At 38.5% G+C, this 16,354-nt stretch overlaps 1 protein-coding gene across 1 annotated transcript in view; it reads right to left on the bottom strand.

Annotated features, from left to right (window-relative positions):
- The window catches only part of PPP3R1 (protein phosphatase 3 regulatory subunit B, alpha), a 53,115-nt gene continuing 36,761 nt past the window's right edge, over positions 1-16,354 (bottom strand). The window contains exons 3-6 of the mRNA XM_060187176.1: positions 9,749-9,925; positions 7,785-7,844; positions 6,409-6,593; positions 1-2,141 (exon numbers count right to left, since the gene is read on the bottom strand). Coding sequence (XP_060043159.1) covers positions 2,094-2,141; positions 6,409-6,593; positions 7,785-7,844; positions 9,749-9,925 — 470 coding nt within the window. The 3' untranslated portion in view covers positions 1-2,093. The remainder of the gene's footprint in view (positions 2,142-6,408; positions 6,594-7,784; positions 7,845-9,748; positions 9,926-16,354) is intronic.

The following is a 16,354-nucleotide window of genomic DNA, read 5'->3' as shown; positions in this document are numbered from 1 at the left end:
CAAGTTTCAAATATTTTATTTTATTACTCATACAGTATGAAGTTTCTAAAGATCCCACAACATGATGTTTCATGCAGAAGAAAAAACTAAACATTCAACATAAACCACCCTCCCCTCCCCTCCTACACACACTAAAAAAAAAAGGGGGGGGGAGAAAAAAAAGGAGGCGGGGAGAAAAAAAAGAGAGAGAAACCCTCATTCCCCGGTAAGGAAATAATGTTTGCACTATTTTTCTGTAACGCCAGCCAAGATATGCACAAGCAAGAGAAATAGAAAGCATTTGCTAAAATATTTGTAACAAATACTTATGTACAAAAAATTCACAAAAGACTAGTTCCCCCTTGAAGCAGAGCACATGGCAGTTGACACTGGAACAGATCAAACCACTGGCTGGGATTATAAGCCACGTACTGATCCAGAGGAAGAAAGTTAACATGTAGTGGAGATTTTCAGTTTGAACATTAACATTTCCAAAGTTTGGCAACATTATCTTTTAAAATTATGCAAATTATGTAAACAAGAGGTACATTTGAAATCGATCTACATGCAAAACTCCATGTCATGCAAGGACACCAAGCACCGGGATTTTTCTCTCACAGACAGAGCCCATGATGTGCAGCACTCAGTTGAAGGAACAGCCATGACAGGCAGGTACCCAACTGAAGACTTATTTACCTTGATTCAACCTGCCCTTTTCCATTCATGATTATAAAACCAGTTTTAATAGAAAAAATCTGTAGGGAAAGACTACTGTCCTAGAAAGCTAACCAAAATGTTTTCTTCTAGCCAGTAGTACCTTTGCAGAAAAGGGAAGGGATATCAAGTGGTGGGAAATGATACTCTACTTTTATATCACACAAACTTCCATTACAAAAAATACGGGCAAATCAAGAAGAAAACCATCATGCACTCTACGCCTTATCGTAAGGAAATTTAAGAGGTAAAAACTGGATAAAATTTTGCTCTTCTGTGGCATATAGACTAGTTAAGATTTCTTCCATTTAAATCACAAATATATGTGGGTGTTTAAAAACACGCATGCACATTAATTATCACCAGTTTTTTAGATTTGCTGCAAATCTTGAGAAAATACAGAAGGAAAATGCATGGTTCACACAAGCTTGATGACATTATTTACCCACATAATAAAACAAATAAACGGATATTCTAAGCAGTTACATGATTGATTCATGTTTTAAGTAATGTCTAACTTAAATCATTGCTTTAACTTCTAGCCTTTAGAAAAATCACAAGTGATAATTTACATTCATTTGGGATCCTCAATAGTTCCTAGTTGTGAAATAACAGAATGAAGTAGCCATAATTTTTTTTTTTTTTTTGCAGTAACTATATGAACACAAGAATGAGCTCTTGGCAGTAGCACTGAACTATACTTTCTTCTCAAGCAGAGTATTAAAAGCTGCTCAGCAATGAGACTTAGTCCCTGGAAATATATTTATAGGTATAAATAAAGTTACAAACTCCTTTGTTACAAAAAATGTAATTAAGGTAAATAAGAGGACATTAACAAATGCTTTGTCAATCTCTCAAAGGAGAAAGCACAAGAGAGGGGAAACAGCTGGCCTGATATCCGGCTCAAATGGTACAATCTTCTATCTATATATAAAACTGTGTGAAATAAAAGTAAGGATGTTTTATGTTCTGCTTGGCACTTTTGTACTCTATCATTTTGTTTCTGAATCAAGTATATTAAATTAAAGCCAACCTACTACACATATAGAAAGCTACATATATCTATATATAAATATTTACATATGTATATATAGATACTTTCTTGTTATAAAAGATGAAGAAAAATAAATTAAAAAGCCAACTCCTTCCCTTTCTTCACCACATTGATATGCTCTTTTCATGTTGCTGTCCTTCAGACTTTAAAGTGCTACACTGAGTTATTGAGAGAATAAAAGTTCAATAACACTTAGTTGGCTTCATGAGGCTCATGTTGGAAAATGTGGCTTCACAGAGAAAAATACTTCCATTTAAATACACAGAGAGCATTGCTGGACGTCTTGAGCAGATCTTCAGAGATGGAGAAGAAAGCAAAAGTGTTGGGTGATACTCTTAAAAAAGAGTCACACATCTACCACCATCTTTTTGTGGATATCTAGGCCTCCTACGACCTGCAACAGACACGAAAAAATCAAACTTAACTACCTTGAAGTAGCTTTTTCTTTAAAAAAAATATTTATTATGAGGGGGGGGAAGGACTGACTGACTCACTTGAGGCAGAGAGGAAAGGGAGAGGGAGGAGAAGGGGGAGAAGGAGAGGGGGAGGGAGGGAGAGAGGGGGGAATACAGAGCACCACTTTAGCCCATGTGATACTGGGATAGAATCAGGAACCTCAAGCATGAAAGAAAGCTCTCCCAATAGAGCTATTTCCATAACCAGTGGAATTTTGGATTTTAATTATCTTGCCTCTAGTTAGATTTTTCATGGATTCCCCCCCCAACCCGGGGATTATAGGTAAAGGGATCAGAATGGTTAAAATGTTTTTACTTAAAAGAACACTTTAAAAATATAGACCCGGGGGAGTCGGGCATAGAGCAGTGGGTTAAGTGCACATGGTGCTGAAGGCAAGGACCAGCCTAAGGATCCTGGTTTGAGCCCCCGGCTCCCCACCTGCAGGGGAGTTGTTTCACATGTGGTGAAGCAGGTCTGCAGGTGTCTGTCTTTCTCTCCACCTCCCTGTCTTTCCCTCCTCTCTTGGTTTCTCTGTCCTATACAACAATGACATCAATAATAACAACAACAACAACAATAATAATAACTACAACAATAATAAAAAAACAAGAGCAACAAAGGGGAAAAATAAATTAATTAAATATATAAAGAGACACCCAGGAGCTTGTATAGATAAAGAACCAGACTTGTATGCACAAGGTCCCAAAGGTTTAAATCTGCACATCACCAATATGCCAGAATGTACTCTGGCTCTCTCTCATTAGTAAATAAACAAATGCTATTTAATTTTTTTTTAAATGTAAGGGACTATTAATCTCAGTTCAAAAATACTAAATAAGCCATGGACATCAATTGGCCCACTCTGTAGTTTATCAACCCCTACATTACTAGTTTAATACTGCATGATAACCAGAAGTTACCATAAAATTGTCCTCAAAAATTAAAGATGGGGGAGTCAGTGGTTAGCGCAGCGGGTTAAGCGCAAGGACCAGCGTAAGGATACCAGTTCGAGCCCGTTTCCCCACCTGCAGGAGAGTCGCTTCACTGGCGGTGTAGTAAGTCTACAGATGTCTATCTTTCTTTTTTTATTTTATTTTATTTTATTTTTCTTTTAATTTTTTTATTTAAGAAAGGATTAATTAACAAAACCATAGGGTAGGAGGGGTACAACTCCACACAATTCCCACCACCCAATCTCCATATCCCACCCCCTCCCCTGATAGCTTTCCCATTCTCTATCCCTCTGGGAGCATGGACCCAGGGTCATTGTGGGTTGCAGAAGGTGAGAGGTCTGGCTTCTGTAATTGCTTCCCCGCTGAACATGGGCGTTGACTGGTCGGTCCATACTCCCAGTCTGCCTCTCTCTTTCCCTAGTAGGGTGTGTCTCTGCCCCCTCTGTCTTCCCCTCCTCTCTGCCCTACCCAACAACAACGACAATAATAATTAACTACAACAATAAAACAACAAGGGCAACAAAAGGAAATAAATATTTTTTTAAAAAATTAAAGATGGACTTGTCCATCTATTATAGAAGGTATTAAAGAATTTCAAATGAAGGGGGGATAGCATAATGGTTATACAAAGAGATGCTCATGCCTGTGGCTCTAAAGTCTCAGGTTCAGGGCTTTGAAAATTCATATAGAATTTTCAGCATTTATCTAGTTGCTAAATAACATTGCTACATGGCTTTTTCTTTGGTTTCAAGTTTATGACATTATCAACTTCTCACCACAGATGGTGAAGATTTAGCTCTCTCAGCATATATGTCTTCCATCTCCTATTCCACATATTTCCTAGCCTCACTTCTCATAGTTACATCTTTAATTTGACTAGACAGATAGTCAGCACTTTGATGGTTGGAGATAGCTAAGTTGGTAGGGAGCACAACAGCTTGATAAGCTGAGGCCACAGGTTAGAGCTATGGCACCATATACAAGCACAACAGGAAGTACCAGTGGGAGACGTGGATTTGTAGTGCCAGCATCAAGTCCCTGCAGAATTAGAAGAGAGAATACGAGTACTTGTGTTCCTATCTGGAAGCAGTAAGAGGTGGGAAAATCCCTAGATCTATTGAAGGGGGAAAAAAGGTGTTTTTTCTCTCTCTGCATTTCTCTATCTGAAAAAGTCACTTAGAACAGTGAAGCCCCAGCAGCAACAACAGGAGTGTATGTGGGGAGGAGGAGTTAAAAAGAACTTAAACTAGATGTAACTGGAAGATTAAAAGGTCAGCAAAACTATGTCAACAGTGCACTTGCTTAATCACACATGCAATCCAGATCTGAATCTGGCCCCCACCTCACTGAAGGAAGCTTCCATATCTCATGTCTTTCCTTCTATTTCTATATGAAAATTCAGCCTAGAAAGCCCCAACAGTAACCAATTTTTTTTTCCAGAAATTTGAAAAATGGGGAGGTACACTGAACAGTAAACAAGAGCTGCCAGTGCTATTCTTGTGGGAATTAAACAGACAATATTTGAAAACATTAATTCTTGAGAATAACTGTTAACAATTACAACAAAGAACTTGGCTCTTTTTCTTTTCTTTTTCAAATTGCAAGAAGGGTTATCACTGGGGCTCAGACAAATCTACTGCTTTTGATCCTGGAAGTTTTTTTGTTTTGTTTTATTTTTGTTTTTATAGAGACAGAGAAACCCAGAGGGAAGAGGGAGAGGTAGAGACACCTGCACAACTGCCTCACTACTTTTGAAGCTTCCCTCTTGCAAATGGGGACCAGGGGACTGAACCCAGGTCCTTGTGTATGGTAATATGCATGCTCTATGAGGTGTGCACAGCCCCTAATAAAAAACCTTTAAAAAATTTATATATATATGACAACTAAGCTTGCCACACACACATACACACACCCACACAAAATTTCTTGGGAGCAAAATAGCTGTAAGAAATTTTGTAACATTTGGTCTTAAAAAAATGTTTCAAAGCAGCTGGGAAGTCACTCAGCAATCAGAGTGCAGGGCCTACATGCATGCATGAAGCTCCAATTCAGTATCTACACTACATGTGTCAGAGTGGTACTTTGGTCTCTTTCATAAACAAATCTTTAAAATTAAAAAACAATTATTATTTTTTGTTGTTGTTGAAGGCTGGTTGGTGGTGTGCCTGGTTAAGTACATATATTATCATACCTAAGGACCTAGTTTCAAACCCCTACTCCCCACCTGCAGAAGGTCCATTTCATGAACAGTGAAGTGGATCTGCAGGTGTCTTTTTCCCTGTCTGTCTCCCCCTCCCTTCCTTTTTCTCTGTTCTATCCAATACGACAGAAGGGAATAAATGACTGCCGGGAGTGGTAGGTGTGATTCGTAGTACAGGCACTGAGCCTCAGTGATCACCCTGGTGGCAAAGAAAATAAATAAATAAATTTACTTTTGCTGTTAGGGCATTTACATAATTCCACCTCTTCTTCTGGGATATTTTCTTTTTCCCCCAGAGGATTAGAGACAAGAGAAGAGAGCTACCACAGAACTGCTCTGCTACTAGTGAAGCTTCTTTCCACAATGCTCCCATATGGTGACTGGGAGTTTGAACCTAGACTCTCATGTATAATAAAGATTATGCTGTACTAGTTGAGCTATATCTCCTGGCCCGTTTGGAAATTGTTTTTTGTCATCTCCAGGGATTCACTGTTCCAGGGATGACTTTTTCAGATGGTGTGTGTGTGGGGGGGGGGGGGGGTGGAGAGAGTGAGACACACATACACCATAGCACCAAAGCAAGTTAAGAAATAGTTGACAAGACAAGACAGCACAAAGGAGCCATCTGTCTCAAAGGTAAGACAGAGGGAGGCAAGTAAGCAAAGAGAGTCAACTGTCTCAGCATCAAAGTTTTTATCAAGGTGAGTGGGCAGTGGCGTGGCAAGTTAAGCGCACATGGCAGAAAGTGCACAGACCGGCATCAGGATCCCGGTTCAAGCCCCGGCTCCCCATATGCAGGGGGTTGCTTCATAGGCGGTGAAGCAGGTCTGCAGTTGTCTGTCTTTTTCTCCCTCTCCTTTCTCAATTTCTCTCTGTCCTATCCAACAACGACAGCGATAACAACAGCAATGACGATAAACAACAAGGGCAACAAAAGGAAAAAAAATTTTTTAAATAAATAAATCAATAAAAATTTTAAAAGTTTTTTTTCAATGCAGTATGGGCTGAGCTTGAAACTGGGTAGAGTGAAGAACTAGTTCTTTTATACTTACAGCACAGAATTCTTCAAAGGATATTCTTCCATCACCATCCTTATCTGCATTTATTATGGTTTTGTCTACAATTTGCTGTAACTGTGTATCTTTCAGGTTGTTTCCCACCATCATCTTCAGCACCTGGAAGAGTTCCCCGTTGGAAATATAGCCATCTTTATCCATGTCATAGATACGAAAAGCAACTAAAAAGAGAGCAAGGGAAATCAATAGCAATTACAAGAGTAAATAACAAATGAACGCTTTCCCAAAGAAAGAAAATAATTAAGCTGTTAAACATCTCGAATGTAACTGTAAGGGTAAGTTCTCCCCAAATGTAGGTGTGACTGTTAAGTACAGTTTAATGCAATTAAATACTGAGGGTATGTAGACTATTGAGGCAAAACTGCTTGGGTGAATTTGTGCAGCCTGTGATAAATCACTTAACCTAATTACTAAGTAAGTTGCAGGATTTGCACATATGTAACAATTTCAAGTCCCCAGGTTTTATGAATACTGAGTGAGATAATACAGGTGAACCACTGAGAACAATGTATAAAGCACAGTAAAATCTCAGTGAAAGATAGCAAGTACTATTAATGCTATTCTCAGCTACATCAAAAATTCACTTCCAAAGTCTCTGTTCCTTAGAGGACTACTGCTGAATTAAAAAGAAAAAAAAAAAGGTGGGGGTGGGGGGGGAGAATATAGGTCCTGGAAAAGGATGACAGAGGACCTAGTGGGGGTTGTATAATTATGTGGAAAACTGAGAAATGTTATGCATGTACAAACTATTGTATTTACTGTCAAATGTAAAACATTAATCCCCCAATAAAGGAAAGACATATACATCAAAGTATGTCTAGTTACAGCTAAATTATTGAAAAAGATATCTGATGTTCACTTAAAAAACAAGGTGGCTTCTGGTTAAATATTTCTCAATACAGGGCTGGTGAAATAGCTCACTTGGATAATGTGCTGCTTTGGCATATATGTGATCCAGGTTTGAGCCCAGCCCATATTGCACTGAAGTTCCGATGCTGTGGTCTCTTACTCTCTATGGGGGGGGGGGGGGGGGCTTTTGTTTTTTTTTTTTCTCTCTCAGCATAATGTATGTAAATATAGCTAATATAACCACATTAAAATATTTTCCCCATTTTTTCATTAAAAAAACCTTATCTAAGACATGTAGTAGTAGTCCACATGGCTATTTACAGTAGAAAGAAATTCTTAAACTGTCATTATTCTAAGCAGATTTTAGAATATAACATTTCACTATGTACAATAAGGATCTAGAATAAAAGACAACTTTTAGGATTTTTTAAATGGTGATAATGTAATATGGAAAAATAGTAGTGTTAAGATGGAAAACAAATTTAATGAAGAAAAATACTTACACCTCAACTTCTGTTCCTTATCTCCTTTGACACTGAACTGAGAGACACCCTCAATGAATTCTGAATAACAGGAAATATTTACAAGTCAGAAGTTTCCATTTATTACACAGAAAAATTATATCCACCTTACATACACACGAAAGGAAATTTTCTTGCTGTGCTTAGCCAAATTTGAAACTTCAAGAAATGAGATTCTATGGTATATGTAATATGTACTTTTGTATTTGAAGCTGGATACGGTTAAATATGTTATACAAATATGTAAGTACTGTGGAGCACAACATTAAAAAATATTCCTTAAGTTATTTAATTCTTCCCCCTTGGAATACAACTATAAACGGGGGCTTTGAAAAGTTTATATATAGTGACACGGGAGGTGGCACAGTGGACAAAGTACTGAACTCTAGAGCATGAGACCCTGAGTTAGAACCCAAGAATCGTATGTGCCCACCCCTTTTTTAAGGTAAATAAATCTTAAAAAAACTAAATAAATGAATACATCTTTTTTCTTTAAAAGGTTATAAATTATTTTTGCCACAATAACAAAACTATTTATGGTTCCAAAAATTCATAATTATTTATTGGAACAATCATAACAGATGATAATTTCTCTTCACTGCCTATTAATAAATCACTTTTGATTTCAGATCCCTTCACTTACAGTTCAGTTTCTAAAACTGAAATGACAAAATCTGTTTGTAACTTTGCAGTGATATGAAACATTTACTTTATAGACTAAAGGACAAAATTACCTATCAGATTAATATTAGCAAAAGTACTACTGAGTACTACTATAAAATCTAGGTTAAAAATAATTCAATCTTGGGAGTCAGGCAGTAGTGCAGCAGGTTAAGTGCATGTGGTGCAAAGTGCAAGGACTGGCCCAAGGATCCGGGTTCGAGACCCCAGCTCCCCACCTGCAGGAGGTCGCTACACAGGTGGGGAAACAGGTCTGTAGGTGTCTATCTTTTTCTCCTCCTCTCTGTCTTCCCTTCCTCTCTTGATTTCTCTCTGTCCTATCCAACAACAATGACATCAATAATAACTACAACAACAATAAAAAAGGGCAACAAAAGGGAAAATAAACGAATAAACTATTTTTAAAAATTAAAAAAAAACAAAACAACAATTCAATCCTTTTGGGGCCAGGTGGTAGCGCACCTGGTTGAACGCATGTTACAATGTGCAAGGACCCAAGTTCAAGTCCCCAGTCCACATATGCAGGGGGAAAGCTTTGCAAGCAGTGTTGCAAGGTATCTATCTTCCTGTCTCTCTTCCTAGCACCCCATCCCACTTGATTTTTGGCTGTTTCTACCCAATAAAGATAATAACAATAAATAAGTAAATAAATAAATGAAAGCAATTCAATCCTTTCTATAATGCTCACATCTTTATTACTATAGTATATTTTTACTGACAGTATGTCTCACTGTTTTTAAAGAGTATTAAATAGTGTAGCTAATACTCTTAAGTTTTCCCAAAATGAGATTAAACTTTCTAAAAATGAGAGCTTTTAAATTCTATTTTTAGATTACTTTAAATGACAAGCTGTTTACAAACCGAAGTAAAATATATTAGTTCATTAAGAGTCAGGGCAGGCAGTGGTGCACTTGGCTGAGCACATATGTTGCCATGCACAAGGACCTGGGTTTAAGCCCCAGGTCCCCACCTGTGGGGGTTGGGGAGAGGACACGACTTTTCACAAGTGGTGGAGTAGTGTTGCAGGTGTCTCTTTTTTCCTCTCTCTCCCTCTCTCTCTCCTATCAAATAAAATAGAAAGAAAAATAAGTAAATTAAAAAGATTCATATCATAAATCTTGAAGCTTTAACAAACCATTATCAGATCACCAATAATATAAAGGCATTAAAGAAAAACTAAAAACTCCCATTTTCATATGGAGAGCTACAGAACTCTTCATAGATCATCTAATTTATGTTTTCTGTTTTTAAATTAATTTTCTTACCTTTAAAGTCTACTTCTCCATTCCCATCTGTGTCGAATATGTCTATTACTCGCTGTACTAAAGGATTCTGTTGTAATTCAGGTAGGGACATGAACTCTTCCACACTCAAAGAACCAGAATTGTCCAAATCAAGCTTCTTAAATCTTTTTCCTAGCCTTTTAATTTCATCAGCATCAACTAAAAGCAAATAGAAAGGACCAAAATCCACAAAGTTACTTTATGATTATAGAAAAGAATCTGCAATTATCTAATAGCTGCATTTCCAATTAATCTAAAAGTTACTAATATCTTTTAAGAGAGAAAGCACATCATAAAATATTCTTGGTTACCATTTTGTTTGTCTGCACCTGCCATAGCAAACAATGAACTGTATGCTGAGTGCCAAGGTATTATAGGATTGATAGTGCTAAGCTGATCAAGGAAGTCAGGTGAGTCCTATTAGACAAGCTAAATCAATCTCTGCTCTCTAAGCACCTTCGTTTTCATTTATATTTTTAATTTATTTCTAAAAGGTCATAGTTCAGAATTCAAACAGTCATAAAAACCCAAGATGCCGTATATTCTATTCTTTAAACACCCAATTACCTTCCTTGCAGGCAGTATTGCCAGTCCTTACTTTTCCAGAGATTTTTTTTTACAAGTATGAGTAAGTAAGAGAACAGTTTTTACATTTTTTTAAGCCAAAACAACCACAGTTGAACACAATTCCATTCATTTTTTAAAAATTTTTATTTATTTATGAGGAAGATAGGAGGAGACAGAAAGAACCAGACATCACTCTGGCAGATGTGCTGCCAAGGGATCAAACTCGAGACCTCATGCTTGACAGTCCAAAGCTTTACCACTGCCACCTCCTGGACCACCACAATTCCATTCTTAATGATTGACTGATTAATTGATGTTTACCAGAGCACTGCTCAGCTTTGGTTTATGTTGGTGTGGGGGACTGAACCTGAAACTTTGGAGCCTCAGGTATGAGAATCTTGGCATAACCATTACACTATCTCCCTCATTTAAATGTTCAGTTTGTTTGTTTGTTACCCAGAGCACTGCCCAGCTTTGGCTTATGGCAGTGCAGAGAATGGAACTTAGTGGAGCCTCAGGCATGAGAGATTCTCTGCATAATCATTAAGCTACCCCCCCATACTTTAAAAGAGAAAAAGAATACAACTACCGAATCAAATGTCTGTATTAGTTTATAAGTAATCCATAACAATTTAGCATTAAACCTCTTCTGCTGTATACCTTCTCTCTACTTTATGAGAGAAAACCCAAGCACTGCTCTGGCATCTGTGGTGCTGGGAATGGTCTCAGCCTCACCATGTTTTTACCTGCTAAGTCACCTCCCTGACTCACACATCCCTAAAAAGGATTTCTTTTCTTCTAAAGTAGATTACTTTTTTGTTTGTTTGTTTGCTACAACCTTTCCCCACCATCCCCACCTTTATTTTGGACTTAATTGACAAAAACTTTTAAGACGTTTGGAGTACACATTATGATTTGATGCAGCTGCACATTGTAAAGCAATTCCCCCACATCAAATTAATAGCACATCTGTCACTCTGAATATTTACTTTTTAATGAAAATATTTGATTTTTACTTTTAGCAAGTCAACTACACATTAGTCTATTCTGTACTTACCATTTTATACACTAGATTCTCAGGCCTTACTTACATTTATCTCATAACTGAAAGTTTGTGTCCTTTTACTAGTTGTACCTATTTTCCCCACCCTCCATGACAAAACAGCTATTTGTCTATTGTGTGTTAGCTCCCTCAGCAAGGTGCCTGTCTTGCCATGTGTTGAAGCCCTGGCTGAGTACCATGGTATCAGGGGAAATTAGGGTGCTATGGTTTCTCCCTCAACTGTACGTATGTGTAACTGAAATAAAAACAAAAAAAATGGTGGTCTGTGGAAAGTGAAATAAGTTATGTGCATGGTCCTAGGCAGAGCAAAAAACCAAAAGAACTAGATCTGCACTACTATATTACAAACTTTCTAACTACAAGATGCTGCCCTACTGTGAATGCGTTCTTATGCAACTGGCAGAAAAGAAGTGATATCAATAAAGCACATGAATGCCAATAGTTCATAGAGATTTTCTTGGTATGTTATAAGGGAATAAGCAGGTTTTCTCAAATTAAAGAGAAAGTCTTGTGGCTAGAGAGATGGCTTAGTGTACACCTCGTATTCTTTGCATGTGTGAGGACCTGAAACGGTGCTCTGGTTGTTCATTCATTCATAAAATGCATCAATTTTTTAGGGGGAAAGTGGGGGCACACTCAATTTGTGCAAGGATCTGGGTTTGAGCCCCTGGGAGGACACTTCACAAGCAGTGAGGCACATCTGCAGGTGTCTATCTTCCTCTCTCCCTACCCCTCCTCCCCTCTCAAATTCTCTGTGTCCTGTCAAATAAAAACAAAATAGAAAGAAAAAAAGAAGGAAGGGGGCCAACCAGGTTAAGCACACATAGTGCAAAGCACAAGGATCCCAGTTCAAGCCCTGGCCTCCCCACCTGCAGGCAGGGGGTCGCTTCACAAGTGGTGAAGCAGGTCTGCAGGTGTCTATCTTACTCTCCCCCTCTGTCTTTCCCTCTTCTCTCAATTTCTCTCTGTCCTATCCAACAACAACAGCAACAATAATAACAGCAACAACAATGGAGAAAAAAAAAAGATGGCCACCAGGATCAGTGGATTCGTAGTGTAGGCACTGAGCCCCAGTGATAACCCTGGAGGCAACAACAACAACAAAAAAGTGGCCACCAAGTGCCATGATTTGTGGTGCTGGCACCAAAGTTATAGCCCTGGTGGAAATAAATAAATAAATTTTTAAAAGAGACAGTCTTGGAAAACATTTAAGAACAAATGCCTTTGTTTAGAGAAAATGATAGCAAGTTTAACAGCCTCAAGCTCTTGCTCACATAGTTACTTGCTGAAAACCTGGAACAAGATGGACACTTTCTCTTATGTAGTGCCCACCCTCCAAAGCAATTAACAATTAAGTCATTTCTAATGGAGAAAGAAGACAGAGACAGAGAGACGTACAGAGAGAGAGAGAGAAAGAAAATGAACCACTGCACCACTGACATGAGAGGCCAGGTTCAAACTCAGGGCCTCATGCTTACAAGTTTATGCTTCCAGAACGAAGCTCTAGTTCTATCATAAATAAGTAAATAAATAATTTAAAAATAGAGGAGTATACTAGGGGAAGATAGAAACAGGTTGGTGATATGAATGGACCTACCAACACCCATGTCCAGGTGGGAAGCAGTTTACAGAAACCAGACCTTCCACCCACCTTCTACACTCCATTAAGAACTTTGAGGGAGTCGGGCGGCAGCGCAGCGGGTTAAGCGAACGTGGTGCAGAGCTCAAGGACCAGCGTAAGGATCCCAGTTCGAGCCCCCGGCTCCCCACCTACAGGGGGGGTCACTTCGCAAGCAGTGAAACAGGTCTGCAGCTGTCTGTCTTTCTCTCCCCCTCTCTGTCTTGGGAGAACTACTGCAGTTTCCAATGGATGGAATGGGGACACAGAACTCTGGTGGTGGAAAGGTATGGAATTATACTCCTGTTATCTTACAATTCTATAAATCACTATTAAGTCACTAGTAAAGAGGAATAAATACTCTATTTGATTTGCTCATGACTTGTACATTTAAATTTTATTGGATCCTTATGTGTATTTTGCTGTTTGAAGCTAAGTAAATAGAGATAATGATGATCTTAAAAAACACTAACACAATTTACCTCTTGCATTTGTAGTAAGCACCATAACCATTCATTTATTAACCTTAAACTGGGTTTCCTATTATGAGGTATAGATATTCAGCAGTATCTGCTTCATGAAAAATATTGGGTGGTGACAAGAGCTTGCAAAATACTGCTACATTCACTGTACCACCTCCCAGGACACTATTCCTCTACTAAAGGTAGAGGTATATTTAATGGTATAGATAAAGGTGAATTGTTCAAATCAATTTTTAAATTTTTATTATGAAACTAACCCTTAGTCTTTTTTTTTTAAATCATTGTTGTGGTTATTATTATTATAGTTGTTACTGATGTTGTTGGATAGGAGAGAGAGAAAAATGGTGAGAGGAGGGGAAGACAGAGAGAGGAAGAGAAAGATAAACACCTGCAGACCTGCTTCACCACCTGTGAAGCGACCCCCCTGCAGGTGGGGAGCCGAGGGCTCAAACCCAGATCCTTACACCGGTCCTTGAGTTTCATGCCATGTGCACTTAACCCGCTGCACTACTGCCCAACCTCCTTAACCCTTACTCTTAATAGAAAGAAACTAGCAAGTACAACGAATGTTATTATTCACTTATTTATTTACATGTCACCCTCAATTCAGACCAAAGTCCATGGCTTTTTAAAAAAATATTTAGACACCTGCAGACGTGCTTCACCACTTGTGAAGCAACTCCCCTGCAGGTGGATCCGCTCCAACCCAGATCCTTATGCCAGTCCTTGCGCTATCCATGACTTTTGTGTTGGTGTTCTGTATGTTGCACATAGTGATCCACAGATACGTTAAAAGGTATTACTTTTAAGTGCTTTGGATTTAAAACCTACTGATCAAAGTGCCATCAATATTTAAAAGAATCTACTTAATTAACCAGACAAGCACACAGCAAACCTTTTCCAGAACCGTTTCTCAAAGTGCATAGATTTTAATTTTACTAAAGATAGACTTCTCCACACTTGGGATTCACTTTATTCAGGTACCATACATTGTTTATTTTCATTTTTTAAAAGACTTTTTTTTAATTTATTATTTTATTTTACTTATTTATTTTTTGCCTCCAGGGTTATCGCTGGGGCTCGGATGAATCCACTGCTCTTGGTGGCCGTTTTTGGTTGCCATTGTTGTTTATCGTTGTTGTATAGGATAGGACAGAGAGAAATGGCGGGGGGGGCACGACACACGGACATACACCTGCAGACCTGCTTCACTACTTATGAAGCGACCCCCCTGCAGGTGGGGGGCCAGGAGCTTTAACCAGAATCCTTAAGCCAGTCCTTGCATTTCACACCATGTGCATTTAAAACACTGCACTATAGCCTAGCCCCCTAATTATTATTATTATTATTTTTTACTGGAGCACTGCTCAGTTCTGGTTTACAGTGGTATAGGAGACTGAACCTGGGACTTCAGAGCCTCAGACATGAGAGTCTCTTTGCATAACCATTATGCTATCTACATCCCCCACCCCACCCCCAACATTGTTTATTCTCTATCTTAACTTTCCTTTCCAACACACACCAGAAATGGTGATGAGGAATTGGATATAAAGGATGGCTAAGAAAACCTCAGACATTCAAGCCCAGTGTTCTACAAGTTGAGTCATTTCTTCAGTTAAGTGTCTATTTCCCTATAAATCCTCTGCTAGAAAGTCCTTCCCTGAACTCTCCACTCCAATAAATTTTTTCTCAGTTAAAAAATGTACATTTTCTGTATATCTTGCACTTAGTGAGAATCATTAACTTGCTCCTAAAAAACAAGCTTAAAGTATTTAAAATTCACTTTCTTTTGCTTTAAATAATAGTGCCTATTCTGGATGAGCCGTTAAAACTTCCCTCAAAGGTAGAAGTAATGAGCCACCCTCTGCAACCCACAAGGACCCTGGGTCCATGCGCCCAGAGGGATAGAGAATGGGAAAGCTATTGGGGAGGGGATGGGATATGGAGATTGGGTGGCGGGAATTGTGTGGAGTGTAGCCCCTATCCTATGATTTTGTTAATGTTTCCTTTCTTAAATAAATAAATTAATTAAAAACTTCCCTCAAAGGTAGAAGTAATAAGCCAGCACCACATTTGACTTGACAGTAACTGGCAATTTTTTTAAAAATAAATTTATTTATTTACTCATGAGAAAGATAGGAGGATAGAAAGAACCAGCCATCACTCTGGTACATGTGCTACTGGGGACTGAACTCAGGACCTCATGCTTGAGAGTCTAGTGCCTTTGCCATTGCACCATCTCCCGGACCACAATAACTGGCATTTTAAAAAGTCTCTCAAGGGTTGCTTCACAAGCAGTGAAGCAGGTCTGCTGCAGGTGTCTATCATTCTCTCCCCGTCTTCCCCTCCTCTCTCGATTTCTCTCTGTCCTATTCAACAACAACAGCAATAACAACAATAACAAGGGCAACAAAAATGGGGAGGAAATGGCCTCCAGGAGCAGTGGATTCATAGTGCAGGCACCAAACCCCAGCGATAACCCAGGAGACAAAATTAATAATAATAATAGCCCTGAAGTATGACTCAAGAGAAACTGAGTTCTATCAGGGTTTTTTTCCCCTATTTGTCACCATTCTCACTTGAGTGAGAATGGTGACAAAACTCACCTTGAGTTTAGTAAGCTGGTGTAGGTAGCTTAAGGAGGCTATATCTAGTCTCTCATTGTCCAGTTATTTCCTTCTCTCACTTCCTTCTGGCCTGCTTGTATCACAATAATGACTAAAACACAAACTAGATTACTCAGTACTTATTATCTAGTTGAGATTAATTTTTAAAAAAACTGGAATAGTCTGTAGCTACATAATGATAATATTTTTAAATGGCTAGCTTGGACAGTATCATGAATTATTTATTTTTTT

The sequence above is a fragment of the Erinaceus europaeus genome, chromosome 3, assembly GCF_950295315.1.
Source record: "Erinaceus europaeus chromosome 3, mEriEur2.1, whole genome shotgun sequence".
NCBI classification, from domain to species: Eukaryota; Metazoa; Chordata; class Mammalia; order Eulipotyphla; family Erinaceidae; genus Erinaceus; species Erinaceus europaeus.
Note: the sequence above shows the minus strand (reverse complement) of the source record. Positions and strands in the feature narration are given on the sequence as shown.